Source organism: Galleria mellonella, unplaced genomic scaffold, assembly GCF_026898425.1.
Source record: "Galleria mellonella isolate WM207_F2 unplaced genomic scaffold, CSIRO_AGI_GalMel_v1 utg200, whole genome shotgun sequence".
NCBI lineage: Eukaryota > Metazoa > Arthropoda > Insecta > Lepidoptera > Pyralidae > Galleria > Galleria mellonella.
In genome coordinates, this window is record NW_026442034.1 from 263,915 (window position 1) to 283,378 (window position 19,464).

Consider the following 19,464-nt stretch of genomic DNA (forward strand, 5'->3'; position numbering starts at 1 on the left):
TTTGAAAAGAAAAATACTAATTTATGTCTGGCATTACATACAATAAATTATTTATTTGCCGAAACATATTTGAAAAACTTAACAAAATGTTAAAATGTATTCGAGCATGCCACTGTATTAAAATATAAACGAATCGTCATCGCCCTGATACGAGTAAAACAAAGTGGCGCTAATCTGCGCAAAACATTCTCATATTCAATTATGTCCAAAAAACGAGCAGAGAGGAAATAAGATATATCTACACATATAGAAAGAACAAAAAACCTCACACTGCACGTCCAGTAGGTAGATTGGTCTGCTGAATATTATGTTCCGTACCCGACGAATTGCTCTATCCTGTGGCGCACCGCTGTGGTCCACGCAGCATCTTTCGTCATTCGGGTTATTGCCGCGTACGGGTGCGGTGCTACGCGTAGACGGCGCTACGACTTCGGAAAGTATTACGGGAGTGTAGTAACTTTCTTGAATTGTTTATGTCACTGAGTGCCAAGGAATGTCGCTCCATCAACGGGCTGCTTGAACGTTGAATTGTCGCAAAGTAAGTTTGCTATAATGGAATACATTACACTTATTGTATTTTCGTTGTGTACATTTGGTTTGAAGGGTGATATATTGGTAGAGTGAGTACTGGGTATTGTCACTCAATATTATTATATTACAAGGTATGAATGATGCCTATAGTTTTACAAGTTTATTTATTTCTGGGATAAAGTATACTAAATTGTTTAATTATAAAAGATATTTTATAAAAAAAAAAAACTGGTTAAAATTTTATAATTTTTTAATTAAAAGTCAAAAAATATTTAGATTCAATTAGACTTGGATATTTTTAGTCTATAATTTTATTACAGAGATAATATTTAAATATTAATTTAATTACTGTTATATATAATTTAATTTATTTATTTATAAATTGCTCATTACAATTATAGTTTCCCAAAAATGTGTAGTGAGCTATAAAAGTAAAAAAAAATTAAACAATGATATTGATTGCTTGACATTGTACATTTATATACGTAATATAATTAATCATTGGTAATGTTCATATAACTAAAAAGTACTAATTACTTTTTTACACATACATAATTAAAAATGCTATGAAATAATTGCTTTATATGGTTTTTTTTATAAAAATAAGAATGACAAACAAACTAGCAGCCCACTTGAAGGAAAGTAACTATTTTCTATATGATACCGTAAAATTATATACGATTACTATTATTACCATTCGAAATACAATTTGCATTATTTGTAAAATTAATATAAAACGTGGGAACATTTTCATTGAGCATCGATCAAAAAATGACATTAATTTAATTACCAAAGAAACTGCCGTCACGTGCGCGTCGGACATGCAACGGGCTCATTCGAAAATTAAATCCAAAAACGTTATTTTGGGATGAATTACATTTAAATACTTTAATAAATTTAATGAAATAAATTTAATTAAATATTAAATTAAATTAATTTAATTACTTATATCTATTTGACTTGTAGCGCTTTAATTATTATTATTATTTATTTTATTATCGTGCGAAATCCATATAAAAAACTTAAGAATTTAGTAGAATTTAGACCTCTTGGGCTTGCATGTGGCAGTTTACATTTCGTTCTCAAACAATAAGTTTTTTGATATAGTAATATTTAGTGTATTTATTTTTTTATCATTTTATTATATTTATATAATATATTATATATATATATGTATATATTAGCTTAATTATGTTTATGATATATGAATATATCAAGTATTGCTTTATTTTTCCTCTATTCAATAATGCACCGCCTACATATTTATCGGTTTGCCCAATGATAGGTTGGTAGAGAATACCGTCCGGTGTTAACTCTGCCAAATGTACATAGAAATAAAAAAAAAGTATAAATAAATAAATAAATACCGACATTAATATTTTGTTATTTTAGCAAGGTTAGATATAAAAAAATATGTTTAAATTTTATGTTTTTAACAGTGATATTGCTTCGCAAGTCGGTAGGTAGAGAATTTACTAATCGCGGTATAAGGTAGGCGCTCGTTCGCTCGCCATAGTACTTTTTTGCTCGAGTAGTGACTAGCTTGCTTTGTGTGGTGAAACTTGTGTATATAGCATGATTTAACTCAATATTTCGTTGTCAGAGGTTTGTTTCCTCTAAAATTCATCATACTTTTATACTCCAGACTGTTACGGCTCTAATAACAATAGTTTAACAGTCTTTACCTCTTTATTTATGTATTTTGTAAGTGTACCCACGATTTTGTCCCTGTGATTGGAGTATTTGATATTAGCTTGAAGGATCAAATTTTATATTATTAATTAATCAGTATGTATGTAATCAGGCAAGCGTAGTGTAAGACGGCCCCCTCTAGATGGAGTGATAACCTGAAATGCGTTGCAGGGAGTCAGTGGATGCAGGTGGCTCAGGACCGTTCTTTATGGCAGTCTATGGGGGAGGCTAATGCCCAGCAGTGGACAGATAATGGCTGAAATTATGATGTATGTAATCTATTATCGTATTTGTGATTATAATGTTGTTTTATTTTTCAGGCAAGATCAGTCAAGATGCTAGCCGGAGTGGCTGTTCTTCTGTTCGTCTTATCAGGTTAGTCAGATTTTTTTTTATGTGAGAGGGCGTCAAACGTGCATATGGCTTACCTGATGGTAAGTGATTACCGTGACCCATGGACACTGACGACACCAATGCGTTGCGTATTTAGTTTTTATTCCAAACCGAATAATATTATTTTTAAGAGAGTAATTGCACGTAATAAATACAGAAAGAAATTATTTATATATTTTTTTTATAAAAATAGCGATCTGATATTACTACATTATTACTTGGGTACCTCTGTCCCATTCGTGTTTCAACCGTGAAGCATTTGTGTGTGCATGGCTGTGTTTCGGTTTGAAGGGTGGGATATGGCGTGAATTTACTGGGTACAGAGGAATAACACCCGAGTCCTCAGGAATGGCAATGCATGGGGGTATCATGGGTGAAACAGTATACTCTGTTATATCCATGGTATTGCTCATGTCTATAGGCGACGGTTACTACTTTCCATCAGGTGGACTCTCAGCTTGTTTGTCATTCTAAGTTGTATAAAAAAAATATTTTTTAATTAATCAACAATGGATTGGTGCATAATTTATATATACCCGTATATGTTTTTTTTCTTATAAGTAGCGGACAAAAAGCTACAAAATATTCGAGGGGTGGCCAACCGGTCGTTCGTGATTTTGCTAATCTAGCGGAAAATGCTCAGACGCAATGTTCACACTAATATAAATAAGTAGTTACTAAGAATCATTTTCTGTTTTATGTTTTCCCTCATAGTAAAAATAAATACTACATAATTGTGTACTTAAGTATGCATGTTGTTTCATTTGACACTTCGAGAAGTAAAATATATCTTTCTATAAATGAAAGAATCTTTAAAATGAGTTGAATAGTTTTTGAGTTTATTACAAAAAACCATGTAATTCCATACCCAAAGGTTTTTGGAAGAGACTGCTTACCAATAAGGTCGCCTTTTATACTTTACAAAAATTTACTGTATTTATTATTTTTAATTGGTGCAATAAAGTGTAAATAAATAAAAAAAAAAACTTTTCCTCTTCATAAATATTAGTTTATTTATTTACAAGAAACATGGTAAGTATATACATGTTAAGAACTAATACAAACTAAACGTCCATATATTTCACCTTAAATACATGCAAAATTTAAAAACCCAAAACGTATAAAAAATTATTGGATTGAGGATTTTTTTAATGGGTGATAATGGAATGGTAACCCATCTCGATATACACTGACGGGGCACCAGTGAGGGATCATAGCTGGCGATAAAAATAGGTCAGTTAGCCCATTGTGACGAATTCCATTAGAATTAACCACGATAGATTCTATGAGAAAACCACGTGTATGTCGACCTGATAGAATGAGTTAGACTCCATTACTAACATTCCCTTTCTCCCCTGAATTGAGGATTACAACAATTTGTAATAGTATAGAAATATGTTTAACACTTGTAGCATGTATTCTAATTGTCTAAAGTATAACCGCGTCAATGACCCTGTCTTGAAGCGTGTCCAGGTGTCCACGATTTCAGCCGTGAAATACTTTAATGAAATCCCGCTCGCTCCATTATGGCCGTGTCAACCCTTTCGTAATAATATTACAATTACCGCCGCCCCGCGCTACAATGAACATGACGTACAAAAGGTAGACTATTCCCTCAATAAAGATCAAAGATTGCTTGGCTGTCAAACCATTGTAAATTTATTATTGTTTATTTATTATTGAAATGTATATTCAATAAATAGTGTACTGTTAGAGCAACAAGTTATTAGTGGTCTTTGTTTCTTTGCCATGGGTGTCGTAAGAGGCGAATATGGGAACGTAATTGTTGAGGGATGGGCATACCATGCGTTTTTCAAGGCACTTTCTTCCACGCAGCAGTATTTCCGAATCGATACAACAACATAACCTTCAAGAAAAGAGCATATTCTTTTTTAAAAGGCCGGCAGCACACCTGCAATGCCGCTGGTGTTGTGGGTGTTCGTGGGCGGCGGTAGTCACTTACCATCAGGTGAGATGCATGCTCGTTTGTCCCCTGTGTTATAAAAAAATATATTTATTTTCGTAGCGTAATGCAATTTCAGATGATATCAGATTCAATACATTGATCGATTACATTGTAATGTTGTTCAAGCTTTAATCACTTGTTTTAATAACTCATTTGTTCTACATACAAACGCACTTTTAATCCAATACATACCCTATTACAAGAAGGAAAAGTTGATTATTCACTGCAACAAAGGGCAGTTTGCTCAGGTGCGTCCAACGGAATCGCCGGCAATCCAACACATAAATCAGTATTGACGAATGAATTTGTACGGCCGATGTGAGAGATACGCTTCACGAATATTTATATTGCTGTCCATAGGTACTGATATTATAATGAAAAAATATGAATTATTTGTTTGCATTCAATAAACTCAGAAACTACTTAACTTGAATTTAATACCTAACGTGAATTTACTGGGTACAGAGGAATAACATCTGAGTCCTCAGGAATGGCAACGCATGGGGGGTATCATGGGCGAAACAGTATACTCTGTTATGTCCATGGTACTGCTCATGTCTAAAGGCGACGATTACCACTTTACATCAGGTGACGTCAGCTTGTTTGCCATTCTAAGTTGTATAAAAAAAAACTAATTTTTTCAAATTCTTTGATCCATGAAAAGTTACATTAACAGCGAATAACACAGGATATATATAATTTTTGAAAATTCTCTTGATCCGTGCGAAGCCGAGTCGGATTACTTGTATATAATACGCTTATTGTTATATATTATCGTTCAAATAAACAATAATAACAATTTATTTACCAGAAACATAGACGATATGATGTTACTGTTTCATTTTTAACGTTCAGTATATTTCGCCATATTTAATAGAATACAAATGTTTATAAGTAGTATCCATTAAACATAAATCATACCAAAAATAATCATACGACTTCTAAAAGAAGGATGTACTCAATTCGGTTATTTTTTTTTCATGTTTGTCACCGCATAACTCCGTCAGGTCCGAATTGGAAAATTATTTTTTTATCTGAAAGGATATAATTACAGATTGGTCCTATAGGAACTTTATCAAAATCGGTTCAGTAGTTTAAGTCTTAGATAGAGAGGAGACCTGCTCTTACCATCAGGGGGCGGGTCGCTGCCGTCGGAGATGTGGTGAGTGCGAAAGCGAACCCATGTCTCCGACATATGGCACCTCGATGGTATATCGTCTGGTTTTTGATGGGTACACCCTCACCTTACGGGGGGATTCCCACAGTACCCATTCACCTCCCACAAGGTGTATGGGTCTGCATAAAGCATTTTCCAGACATTAAAAAAAAAAAGTCTTAGATCAATATAACTTGTTTTGTCACAATTGAAGGCAGTTTTTTTGTGGGACGCAATCTTTAATCATTGCGACTAAGTTACGCGATTGCGTCTCCAATTCTAAACCAATATTTACAATTCCTTTTGCAATCTGCGGAGGCTCTTCTCGTGTTGGTTCCCTCTTAATTTTGCTTCGATTGAAGGTGCCGTTTGTGTTGGCGAAGTAGAAGATTGTATTTTGCTAAGCATAATCCATATATAAACACGCAATTCAATTCTAATGATTCTACTTTCTAAATCAAATATTTACAGTATACCAGAGGGAGACTTTTATAAAAAGTCGATTGCTTGGGTACCTCTGTTCCATTCGTGTTTCTACCGTGAAGCAGTTGTGTTTGCATGGCTGTGTTTCGGTATGAAGGGTGGGATATGGCATGAATTTACAGTGTATAGAGGAATAACACCTGAGTCCTCAGGAATGGCAACGCATGGGGGGTATCATGGGCGAAACAGTATACTCTGTTCTGTCCATGGTACTGCTCATGCCTATAGGCGACGGTTACCACTTTCCATCAGGTGGGCCGTCGTGTTTGCCATTCTAAGTTGTTTAAAAAACCCCTAAATTTCTTCGAAACTTCTTTTTATACTTCGTATATGTGGATTTTATAAGTAGAAGAATCAATGATATCAAATAGATTACTTCCAGATTGTATATTGAAATAAAACATACACTAGTTTTTAAGTTAGACCTTGAGGAGTATAACTATAAAATCCGCATCTAATCTGATGTAGAATATTTTGCATAGTATCGAATTAAACATACATATAAACTGACAGACAATATTTCTAAAAATCATTATTTTTGATATCTATTGGTCTTGTTAAGATACGTCATATTTTTTTTAAACATCTTTCATGTACATGTCCATTCCTTAACCATCAAACCTTTAGTTTTTTTTTATTGTATGAAAATGGAATGGTAACCCCGCCTGCACTAATGGGATACGCTGGCGGGACAGTAGTGAAGGGTGATCGATGAGAATGAAAACAGGCCAGTTAGCCCGTCATGATGAATTCATCTGGAATTAATCATGATAGTTTCCAGGGGGAACCGCAAGGGGGAACCAAAAAACTCGGTGTGCTCAATAGAGCGAAGCATTACTTCACGCCGGATCAACGATTAATGCTTTACAAATCGCAAATCCGGCCCCATATGGAGTATTGCTGTCACTTATGGGCGGGAGCACCTAGATACCAGCTTGAACCCTTCGACTCAGTGCAACGGCGAGCTATGAGAATTGTCGATGATCCCATGCTTGCAAGCGGTATTGAACCCTTAAGTCTTAGGAGAGATTTTGCCTCACTCTGCTACCTCTTATACAACGGATTGTGCTCAGAGGAACTGTTCGATATGATGCCTACGGCCACTTTCTATCATCGTACGGCTCGCCATCGACAGGGAGTTCACCCTCATACCTTACAGCCTAAATGGTCGCGTACAACGCGGTTTCAGAGATGCTTTCTCCCACGAACACTCAGGTTATGGAATGAACTCCCTGCCGAGGTTTTCCCGAGAGACTACAGCATGAGGTTCTTCAAAAGGGGGGTAAAGAGGTTTCTTCAGGGTCGGCAACGCGCGCGTAATACCTCTGGTATTGCAGGCGTTTATAGGCTACGGTAACCGCTTACCATCAGGTGGGCCGTATGCTTGTTTGCCACCACAGTGGTATAAAAAAAAAAAAGGTCGACCTTGTTGGATATATTGCTTGCAATGGGATTCTCAGTCACCCATTACTAACAATTCCTTTTCCCCCCTCAAACCTTTAGTTGTCACTTACAACACTCATGGGAAAGAAAGGGGTGGCTTAATCTATGCCGGGGACATTCGGCCATATATATGTATATATATGACTATAAGGACCTGTAATGTATTATCACAATTTATGGAATTATGAAAGTGTTCAAGTCATATCAATATCTGTTCGAAATTATATTTACAAGAACCAACAATGATGCTAAGGTACACAACGTTCATATTTACGATATTCTTCGAATTGTTGTTTGCAAAATATTATTCGATCGTTTATCAGAATATGTTTTTAATGAAATTATAAAGGATTTATTGGAATTTCTGTCAACTTTTATTACAAAATATTAAATATAACTTAGAATATTGATCTAGAATGACCAGATAGACCATATGGTAACGCTCGAAGAAGTCAAGAGCCTCCGGAATCTATACTTATATTTATAATAGCCATAAAAGTGGAGGAAGCGAGAAATATTTATAAGGCCAGATGTCTTTGGAACTCTCTGTCTATTTGACCACGGATTTTGAGTCAAGATAAACAAACGAATAGCTCATATATACATTGACCGTACGCCAAGATTAATTTAAATATTATTTATTTTAGAATACTTCAAAAAATATGTAATTCAGTCCATTAAATAAAAATCTTTTACGACAATTAATCACATCGCATATTTGGAAACATGCAAAAAAATACATTAAAAAATTATATTATAATTTAATGATTTCTAGTGTTATATTTAACACCAGAGGGAGACTTTGTACAAAAGTCGATTGCTTGGGTACCTCCGTCCCATTCGTGTTTCTACCATGATGCAGTAGTGTTTGCATGGCTGTGTTTCGGTTTGAAGAGAGGGATGTGGCGTGAATTTACAGGATACAGAGGAATAACATCTGAGTCCTCAGGAATAGCAACGCATGGAGGGTATCATGGGTGAAACAGTATGCTCTGTTATGTCCATGGTACTGCTTATGTCTATAGGCGACGGTAACCCCTTTCCATCGGGTGGGCCGTCAGCTTGTTTGCCATTCTAAGCTGTATATAAAAAAAAATGTGATATCAGTTGTAAAAAGATGAAAAGACCAACAGTAATTCCCCGGGCTGTCACAAAATATTAGTATAACTTGTTGCCCGCTGATCCGAGCAGACAACTACGTAGTTTGGGGAGTAACGCCAGTGACGGCAGTTAATCTTATTGCGGACGAATACATAAAATGTACGACCGCAACTTGGGACTAGGTGATAAAGGGTATGAATATGGCGCAAGTCATAAAAGGAAGCGAGTAATCATTTAAATGTTTATGCATTTGACAATAATGATAAAAAAAACATATTGATATGTAGTTTCAATCTATCTATCTATTCTGTTTAAGAGCTGCGCTCTTGTCGGTGGAGCTCTTGCCACTCGCTACGATTTTCAGCGAGTCTCTTCACCTCTTGATACGACACGACACCAACTCCTTCCTTGATCTGCCTGATGTAACTATATCTCGGTCTCCCTCTTCCTTCTATCTTACCTATAGTTTCAATAGAGGATTGTAATTTTTTTTATATATCAGAAAGATAGTAAACAAGTATACGGCCATTGCAGACAGTAACTTTAATACGTTCTTTTTGAAGAATCCCAACATTGTAGTCCCTAGAGAGAAAAGTTCGGTAGGAAATTTGTATGAATATGATGGAAATTATTTTAGAAATAATAAGGAAATAAGAATGAGAAGAGAGTTCTACAAAGTGTACAGCAATCCGACGCAAACAATGATGCGTAAAATGTACATTAAAAAAATTCTAAGGTCCTTAGTACATAAAGTTGATATAAGTATTAAATATATAAGTAACTCATAAAACGTTCCATAGAATGACTGTCATTTTTAACGGTATTTCTTATAAATTATGAATGATGAACATTTTAGTTTATGCAATCCTGTAGTTCAGGTACATCATACCTCAACGCCATATTATATTACGGTAGCCAGCCATTTGATGTCAGATCTCATTCTAAAATAATATGGCTAACAAATTTTAATCTGGTTTCTAATGTGTTGCCATTCCTGAGGACTCAGGTGTTATTCCTTTGTATCCAGTAAATTCACGCCATATCCCACCTTTCAAACTGAAACACAGCCATGCAAACACAACTGCTTCACGGTTGAAATACGAATGGGAGAGAGGTACCCAAGCAATCGACTTTTGTACAGTTTACCTTAGATATTTGTTATAGATGGTATTAGCGACTGCTTATCTTGACTATTTAATTCAAGTATCAACTCTTTTTGTTATAGTACTTAAAATAAGGGTAAATATATTGTTTATTGTACCCTGTCGACTTGGAATCTATCCTGTAATGGTATTGTAACAAGGAAATAAATAGACAAGACAGAACGGAGACTCTATCTTCCTTCCTTCCTTCCGTTATATACAAGCAAGTACGTAAATAGTTCCTGTCGCTCGGCGCTCGTGTATTAATTGCAAATGTCTCGGAGATAAAATGTTTTGCGTCCCGTCGTCGAGATTGGTTTTAATATTAAATGTTATACACGTCCGAGGAGTGCAGTTTTAGTGGTCGATCTACACTTGGAGCGCGCCAACGGAAATGATACTTGCCAGATAATGTTCTAGCCTTCATCTTGTTATTTTTTTGTTGCAAGAGTAAAAAGGTTTATGCTTAAAGGTCAAGCCAAACTTCACGGGAATAGATAAACTTTTTCGCACTTCAGTGAGTTGATTTAGCAAAAGATATATATAAGGGCAAAAGGTCTTTGATACTAGTTATTTTTTAAATGTATGAGTACATTTTAACTGTATAAGTATATAACGTTAATTTCGACTGCGTTATTCGGTTAACTTCGGTGAAGTAGCAGCAGGCATAAATATTAATCAGAAATTAATCACGAGGGTTACCAGGAGGACAGCGAGAAGGTTTTTCTAATAGTGTATATTAATACGGCTACTCCTGATGATGGGTATGCGACCCCGACCTCCCGAGCCGCTGCAGTGTCCCAGTTCTTTCCGCAACTGCAGTGTCCCCCCCTTTCCTTTCCACATAAGTCCCTTATTATTCTCATTTACTAATTTCCTTTACACATTTCCAACGTTCCCTTGCTTTTTTTTCCTCAATCAACAAATGCATTCCCAAAGAGGGTTGATGTCAGGCAGGTGGCCGGTCGTAAAACTAAAAACCAAATCTTTTTGTAATATGGATAAAACCATATTACGCCGACCCCAAATAATAATTGGAATAAGGGTAGGAAGATGATGATGACTCCTGATGATGAAAAATTTGCCATATGTAATTAGTAAAACATATATAATCAATGTCGTTGACATTTAATAAAGAGAATAAATACAAATCGAAGAAAAAAAATATAGAAAAGTATGAATATAACTGATATATTTGTCACAAAAGCTAAGCTAAGTACGTAAGAAGTAATCAGTAAATGATCACACAGCTATTTTACTGGGAGTATCTCGCGCCATTGCACACGGAGTCTGGGTGTTGAATTGACTTTTTCAAGTCACATAAATTGTGTTTCACAAACAAAAACTGATTTCATTTATGACAAAATGAGTTATTTTGTTGTAAATAATTAAACCACTGAACCAAATTTGATAAAACTACTATAGGACCAATAATTAAGGAAGTGCTTAGATCCTTTCAGTTAAAAAAAGAATTTTCCAAATCGGTATACAACTGACGGAGTTATGAGGTAATAAACAAACAAAATCTAACTGGTACCTTTCTTATTTTTGAAATCAGTTGAAAATACTATAGAAACAAAGAAATAATTATTTATTGCTTGACATTCTACACTTATATTAAGTTTTAGATTTTTGCATTGCATGGCTTATGGTTTATAAGACATGAGATTTGACGCGAGCATATATTAACAAAATATATTTTAACAATAAGAATGCTTTAATGGAAATCCATCCAATTTTAATTCACATACGTACACTCGGATATATCAACACGATATCTATTACAACTTGTGTAGCTGTATCAAAGAGTGTGGTCTCATCGGAGCCTGCCCATCTCGCGTGTAAGCCTTTCGTGCATCCAGCTCCCGTAGACCTCCCAAACTGCTCACGTAACACCAACATTGTAGGAAAAGAGCAGAATTATTGCGCACTCCAAGAGATCAACTTACATTGGCGGTTGTGATAATATTGCTCCACTTTTTAATTACATGCATCATACTGGCTGAGTGCAATTTCAAAAAGGATTTCGTGGTTTTAGCCATTACACGGAACGCGTGGAAATTGTTTTCGGAATATGAAAATAAATAAAAGTTATGTTGTTATTTTTGCGATACATTATGCAGCCATCGATTTTTGAATACAGGCCTCCTCTATAGACTGCTATAAAGAACAATCCTGAGCCACCTGCATCCACTGACCCCCTGCAATGCATTTGATGTCGTCACTCCATCTAGTGGAGCATTATCCTACATTGTATTTCCCTGTACGGGGTGGCCACTCAAAAACCTTTCTTCCCCATCGGTTGTCAGCTTTTCGAGTTATGTGACCAGCCTATTGCCTCTTCAACTTGCTTATCCTTCGAGCTATGTTGGTTACTTTAGTTCTTTTGCGGATATCCTCTTTTCGGATTCTGCCACGCAGAGAAACTCCGAGCATAGTCCTCTCCATTGCCCGCTGAGTAATTTGAAGCTTTTGCATACGGGCAATAGCGTAGGACCATGTTTTGGTTCCATAAGTCAATACTGGCAATACGCACTGGTTAAAGACCTTCGTATTCAAATTCTGAGGTATTTTGGATGAGAGTATGTAGCGTAGTTTCCCAAAAGCTGCCCAAACGAGTTGGATTCGTCAGTTGACCTCTCGGTCGAAGTTGGACTTGCCTAGTCGGACAAGTTGTTCCATTGATACATACTCGTCGACAACTTCGAGAGTAGTGTTCCCAATCATGATCGGTACAGGGGTGACAATGGTGACATGGACGTTCACTAATAATATACCATAATTAATTGTGAAATCGTATTAAGACATTATTTTTATGTTATTAGATTAGCTACCATCACCCCACCCAACAAAATTTTCTGTCGGTGGATATTATACTTTAGTACAATTTTTTTTATTAATTACTAATCATCATCATCATCATCTCCCTAACCTTATCCCAATTATTATTTGGGGTCGGCATAATATGGTTTTATCCATATTACAAAAAAAATTGGCTTTTAGTTCTACGGCCGGCCACCTGCCTGACGTCAACCCTCTTTGGGAATGCATTTGTTGGTGGTTTCCGCTACCTGCGGCATGGAGGAAAGGATTGAGGGAAAAAGGAAGGGAACGTTGGTAATGTGGCACGGAAAGGCCGGGGTCGCATACACGTATGTCCTTATTCTAGAATCGGACAGATTTCTAGAGAAAAACACCCCTGACGCAATTAATTACTAATATGGAATCGAATATACGAATCTAATACAACAATACAATTCAGCATGTATATTTTGGGGGTTCAGACTAAAGGTAGCTAGTACAATATCTGATATTAAATATTTATGGAATATCGCAGAGTATATTATATACTGTGTCGTTCAAAGCACTTTCACAATTCTAGTAGAGTAAAAAAGTCCTTACTCTTGTTAGAGGATTGGATTGACTATTTTAACCTGCTGTTATAAGTTACAAGTGTTTCAACATAATTCTAGAGAGATAGGTAGTAACGTCTCTCTTAAAATATTATTACTAACTGCGGTTGCCAAACCATCTGCCAAACATGACTACTGGCAAAACTTCCATTATGGAGTAGGCTTATATTCTTACAGTGGACAATGGGTGATATGATAATGATAAGTTAATACAAGTGTTACAAACACACGTACTAATAATATAACTAGTAACAACTGGAGTGGTTATAATGAATGAATGAATGAATATTTATTTGCAAGAAATATGGTAAATATACATATAGATAACATAATATTAAGTCCACATATTTCGCCACAATTAGGCATGCAACATTTTAAATACTTAAATATTAAATTAACAATTCTTATAACAAAACAATATGTCAATTACAATTTCGTGTCAATTAATGTACTTCATCTCATTTGATATTAATACGTATCAGTAGGTCTGTGATTAGTGTCAACAATATTATTATAATATTAATTAATTACTCATTTAACTTTTAATTTAAAAAAATCACTAATTGAATAGAAACAATGGTCAATTAGCATAATTTGTTGAAAAGTATAAAAAAAGTTTAATTAAATTTTAGTTCAGTGTTCATTCATTCATTATTCTATATTTACATAAACATATTATAATTATATCCATTATAATTATTCGAGTACCAGAAAACTGTTCCAAACATTTGCTGTCTAACAGACATGAGTTATATGATTAAAGATTTAAATTAACATTAGAAGAAACTTTTTAATATAATAATTAATCAGTCATTAGATTTTGCTCTTACCGGTTTCCATTTTCTTTGCTACTAAGTAACAGGATTACAAAGCTATTTTTACCCAAATTTGATTTTTTATTATTATATTTCTTCTTTTTGATAGAACACGCCTACCAATCGTGGCAACTACTGGCAAAAGTTCCTTTATTGGGAAGGTTTATGTTCAAGCAGTGGACAATTAACGGTTCATATAATAATAGTAAAAATAAAGATATGCGATTCCGTATTCTAAATTCACATATTTTCAGTCTATGTGTTAATACACATAGACTGAAAATATGTGAATTAAAAAAAAAATGAAAGACACAGCGGTGTGTTTTGCTAATATTGAAGTTTTTTTTACAGATAATTGTTACAATATATATATATATATATATATATATATATATATATATATATATATATATATATATATATATATATATATATATATATATATATATATATATATATATATATATATATATATATATATATATATATATATATATATATATATATATATATATATATATATATATATATATATATATATATATATATATATATATATATATGCGCCAAATGCTTCGATTCAAACAGACCTCTTTCGCTTCTTTCACATTTATCAATCTTTTCATACACGCTCGCCGGTTACGGGTACTTTTGATTTGGTCCTTCTTCAGCACGTCGCCTATTTGGTCGACATATGTCCGTTTAGAGCGACCCCTACCGACATCTCCATTCATTCGTGTTCGATAAATCTCTTTCGTACTTCTTTTTTCATCCATCCTCTCCGAATGGCCAAACTTATTTTTTTTTAATACTTAATTATTAATCATTTAACGTAAAATTTAACAATAATGTTCAAAGTAAAAATTAATCAATATTAATGGTCCACACTAAAAAGGCTTCATTTAAATTTTCTGAATCTAGATCAAAGTAAACTAATTTTGTATAGCGATCTGTACTAAAGGCTTATTTAATGGTAAAATTGAATTTTTCCGAATGTATTTGGGTCGTGGGTCCAACAAACAGCCGCTGTCTGTGTCAACGAGGCGTTAATGAAACCTCTCAGAAAAGTTAAATTCAATCACGTCCTGCAAATATTTACCGTGGGGTGACCGCTCTGCTTCGGTGATAAATCACTGTGGACAATAGGTACGCACACCTATCTACTGGCTAGTGTTGTCTAACAATCGTAGAGTATCGATTTTTTATCGATAATTCGAATAGCGCAACAAATAATCATATAGTTGATATACTTAAAACAAGGGGGGTAAAGAGGTTTCTTCAGGGTCGACAACGTGCGCGTAATACCTTTGGTATTGTAGGCGCTCATAGGTTACGGTAACTACTTACCCTCAGGTAGGCCGTATGCATGTTTGCCACCTCAATGGTATACTTAAAACAAATAAATTATTATTTTAAATATATTTTACTACACTAGGTGCTATCTTGCGGAAGTCCATATTTCTAGTTATTTGATTAGAATTTTTATATTTAATTCAATATTCGAAGATTGGCCACCATCATTACCACCAGAATTTCTACAACCTTCCATATTAGCCCTTAATCTCCGTCTACTACATCGTCTTCGCATCCACAACACTAAAGGCATTGCAAGTGTGCTGCCGGCCTTTTAAAAAGGAATATGCTCTTTTCTTGAAGGTTATGATGTCGTATCGGTTCGGAAATACTGCTGCTGGAAGGTGATTCCAAATAGTGGCTGTGCGTGAAAGAGTGCTTTGAAAAACGCACGGTGGGAGACCGCCATTCGACCAGATGGTTGGGATGAAACATTTTTAAGGCGGGTTATATGGCGCTGAAAATAAGTAGCAAGTATCAATCCGAACAATTCCTCAGAGTACTCCCCATGATAAATTCGGTAGAAGATGCACAGAGATGCAATATCTCTACGCAGTTTTAGTAGGTTAAGTTGAAACTACTATCGATTACATGTAATTTAATTCGATAGCACAGTTTTAATCGATACTATCGACGATATTCTGTATCGGAACATTATCGATTAACTGACAAAAGATTATTAGGCATCACTAGTACCGGTATCCATTGAATCCCTCTATACTGTTAAATATTTATTGTCAAGATTTCCTGGAAATTGGTTGAATAGTTGCTGTGCTTGAAAATAATTACTTAAAGTACTTATCAGTCTAATATAGACCTAAATAACATAATCATAATATCGATCTTTTAATATCTCACACTGATAGATACGATCTCCCCACAATAGGAGGAATTTTTATTCAACAATTTAATGATCAAAATAAATTACAAAAATTTAATACTAAGACATAAGTTGTGACTTTTCCTTTTAAAAGGGCTGGCTTCAGTTGAATCGAAGACCGATTTAATATTTCCAGTAGCATATACATCTTCTGGCTGTGTGGTCACGGTGTAGAATAGACCATCCCTTCCTTTCCCGTGGGTGTCGTAAGAACCGACTCAGGGAGGGCGAGGGATGGGCAGCAACGTCCCTTTAAAAACATCTCTAAAGCCTGACTGCGGGTGCCAGTCAGCAGTGGACAGTTAAAGGCTGATATGATGATGATGGTATATCTTCGGAAGTTATTCTTAGACATTAATGAGCATCTCTTAAATCCTTTTTATTACAATAATATAAGTTTTTATCAGACTTCGTGTGAGTTGCATAATACATTTATTGACGGAGACAAGTTGCAAATTATGTCCTCTATTTCATAACATTGGTTAAGCTAATAGCTCAAAAAGTAACAATAAAGGGGATAAACTTATTTTCACTTTTATAAAATTACCACTACTGCTTTTGTTTGTGGCTTCGTTTGCGAGTAGTACATGTGAAGGGTGACATTTCCAAAAATTCTGAAAAGTATTTTATTTATTTCTAATTAGCAGTCTAATACTAAAGTTTTGTACTAACATATTTCATCCCTTTATGGGTGAATTCTTCAAGAGCCAATAAATGTATTTTAATTGCTCTTTTAACCAAGAGCCTAAGTTTAAAATCTACCGGATATAGGCCTCCCCTATAAGCGAAGTTTTGCTAATAATTTTCACTCTTGGCAGATGGTTTGGTAACAATCGTTACGTTTTAGTGATGTTTTAATAGAAATGCTGCTGCCCATATCTTGACCATTAAGTTCCTTTAGTTACCTCATACGATACCCATGGGAAAGGAAGTGGTGGTCATTCTGTACCGAGACTACATGACAAATAAAATTCAATACAATTTCCAACCCCTTTTTATCCTCTTAGGAGCTAAAGTTTTAATATTTAATTCTTATTTTATTATTTTTATTGTTCACATATATTGAAGTTATATATAACATTTATAGAGAATAAGAAGATTATAAATTCAGCCCATATTATCAACGCACAGCCAAAATCGCTGTACTATATGGGTCAGTAAGTTAGTTATTCATTAATAGATAGAATTTATTACCTTTAAAATTTAATCTGTTTATCCTTTAACCTACCTGTTATGAACGGGGGGAAAAGGATTGTTAGCAATGGAGTTTGACAGCCCCATTGCCAGCAATATACCTTATTAGGTCGACCTCCACGTGGTTCCCCCTGGAAACCATCGTGAACAATTCTTGTTGAATTCGTCACGATAGGCTAACTGACCTACTTCATCCTCACTTATCATCCTTCACTGGTGGCCCGCTCGTATATACCGATAGCGCGGGTGGGTTACCATTCCATTATCATCTTATTAAAAAAAAATACCTGTTATGAACATATTGCCGAGTAGATGGATTGACTAAACAATCACAAGTTCGAAACAACTTATTCCGTAAGACATTGTTTCCTCGTCTAATTCATTTCGGATCTGTGCGCCCGCACGGAGCGATTCCCTTTATTAATTATGCATTGTCTTGTTCTGGAGATTTGGGAAATGAATCCTGGCGATTTATCTTATTCGGTTTATTGTTCCAAGTGAAACTGCTTTGGCAATTGTAAATACTAATCCATGTTTAGAAACGAAGCTATCTCAGTGGAACTGTATGGTGAAAATTGATTACGTCAGTTACAATTTATACTTAGTTTATATAGATAGCTTCAAAAATTGGGTCAACTTTTTGTTAGCTAAAAAACCTCATAATAATGATAGGGACAATAACGGGTATAATAACGGACAATAAACAAACATCATACACAATAGGGTCCACAGACAGCCCTCTATGTCGAGGCTGTTTCGACGCCAAAGAAACGGCTGCTCACGTAATCCTGGAATGTGAGGCTGTGGCCCATCAACGTTTAGAAATCCTCGGAACGGTGAGGTCGCTCCGTGAGGCCTGTGAAGAACCCAGGAAGCGTCTGCGCTTCTGGGCGGAGCTAGGTTGGCTGCACTAGCCACGACTCATACGCACAATAGCCCAAGTGAGAGGCTAAGCGCGAAAAATGGAGTCTTTTTCACATTCACACACATTCACATGTTAGCTAATTGTCAAATTAGCTTATTTTTATTAGTGTTCTATATACTTACGCATATAATGTATCTTGACGTATTATTTAATAAATAAAATGAGTGGTTACGCATTAAAAAGGTGCAGAAATTATAAGACAAAATAAATATAGAAGTTATAAAGGAGTCACTCATAACTATTTATCACGCAAAATTGTATGAAAAAGTTGAGCCGTTTTTATCGAAGCATTTCTGTGGAGACACTCTATCTATATAATATAAGAACTTAAATTTATTTGCTTGTATTAATTAACTTTGGCAATTATGCGAAAGTTTTTTTTTGTGTTAGGAAAATTTTGTGTTCAGTTCATACATCTGTACTTAACATTTTTGGCAGCATAGAAATAATAGTTAATTTGTTATAGATCTAATTTGGATTAATTAGGTATATAGATTGTTTTTTTTTTATACCACTGAGGTGACAAACAAACATACGGTCCACCTGATGGTAAGCGCTTGCAATACCGGGGTCATTACCCCTGTCCTGGATCCTGAAGGAACCTCTTTACCCCTTTTTACAACCTGAGAGTTCGCGGGAAAAAACATCTCTGAAACCGCGCTGTATACGACCATTTAGGTTCTAAATTATGGGGACTCCCTGTCGATGGCGAGCTGTACGATGATAGAAAGAGGCCGTGGGCACCATATTGAACAATTCGTCTGAGCACAGTCCGTTTGTTTGGAAGTAAAAGAATTCAAATAACATATTTTTCATACATCATTCATTAGAATGATAAATATTTCCTGGATCTTATAATGTTTTACATTTCTGTTAAACTCCCCATATAATGAGTTACGTGGCAAGCATTTTTAATTGCATACTGCTACGTTTCACCTTTAAGCGCTATAAAGCGCTGCTAAAAACAAAGTGCATTT

At 35.0% G+C, this 19,464-nt stretch overlaps 1 protein-coding gene across 1 annotated transcript in view; it reads left to right on the plus strand.

Moving 5' to 3' along the window:
• The first annotated feature begins 392 nt into the window (after positions 1-392).
• The window catches only part of LOC113519148 (cell adhesion molecule Dscam2-like), a 271,730-nt gene continuing 252,658 nt past the window's right edge, over positions 393-19,464 (plus strand). The window contains exons 1-2 of the mRNA XM_052894222.1: positions 393-538; positions 2,544-2,598. Coding sequence (XP_052750182.1) covers positions 2,559-2,598 — 40 coding nt within the window. The 5' untranslated portion in view covers positions 393-538; positions 2,544-2,558. The remainder of the gene's footprint in view (positions 539-2,543; positions 2,599-19,464) is intronic.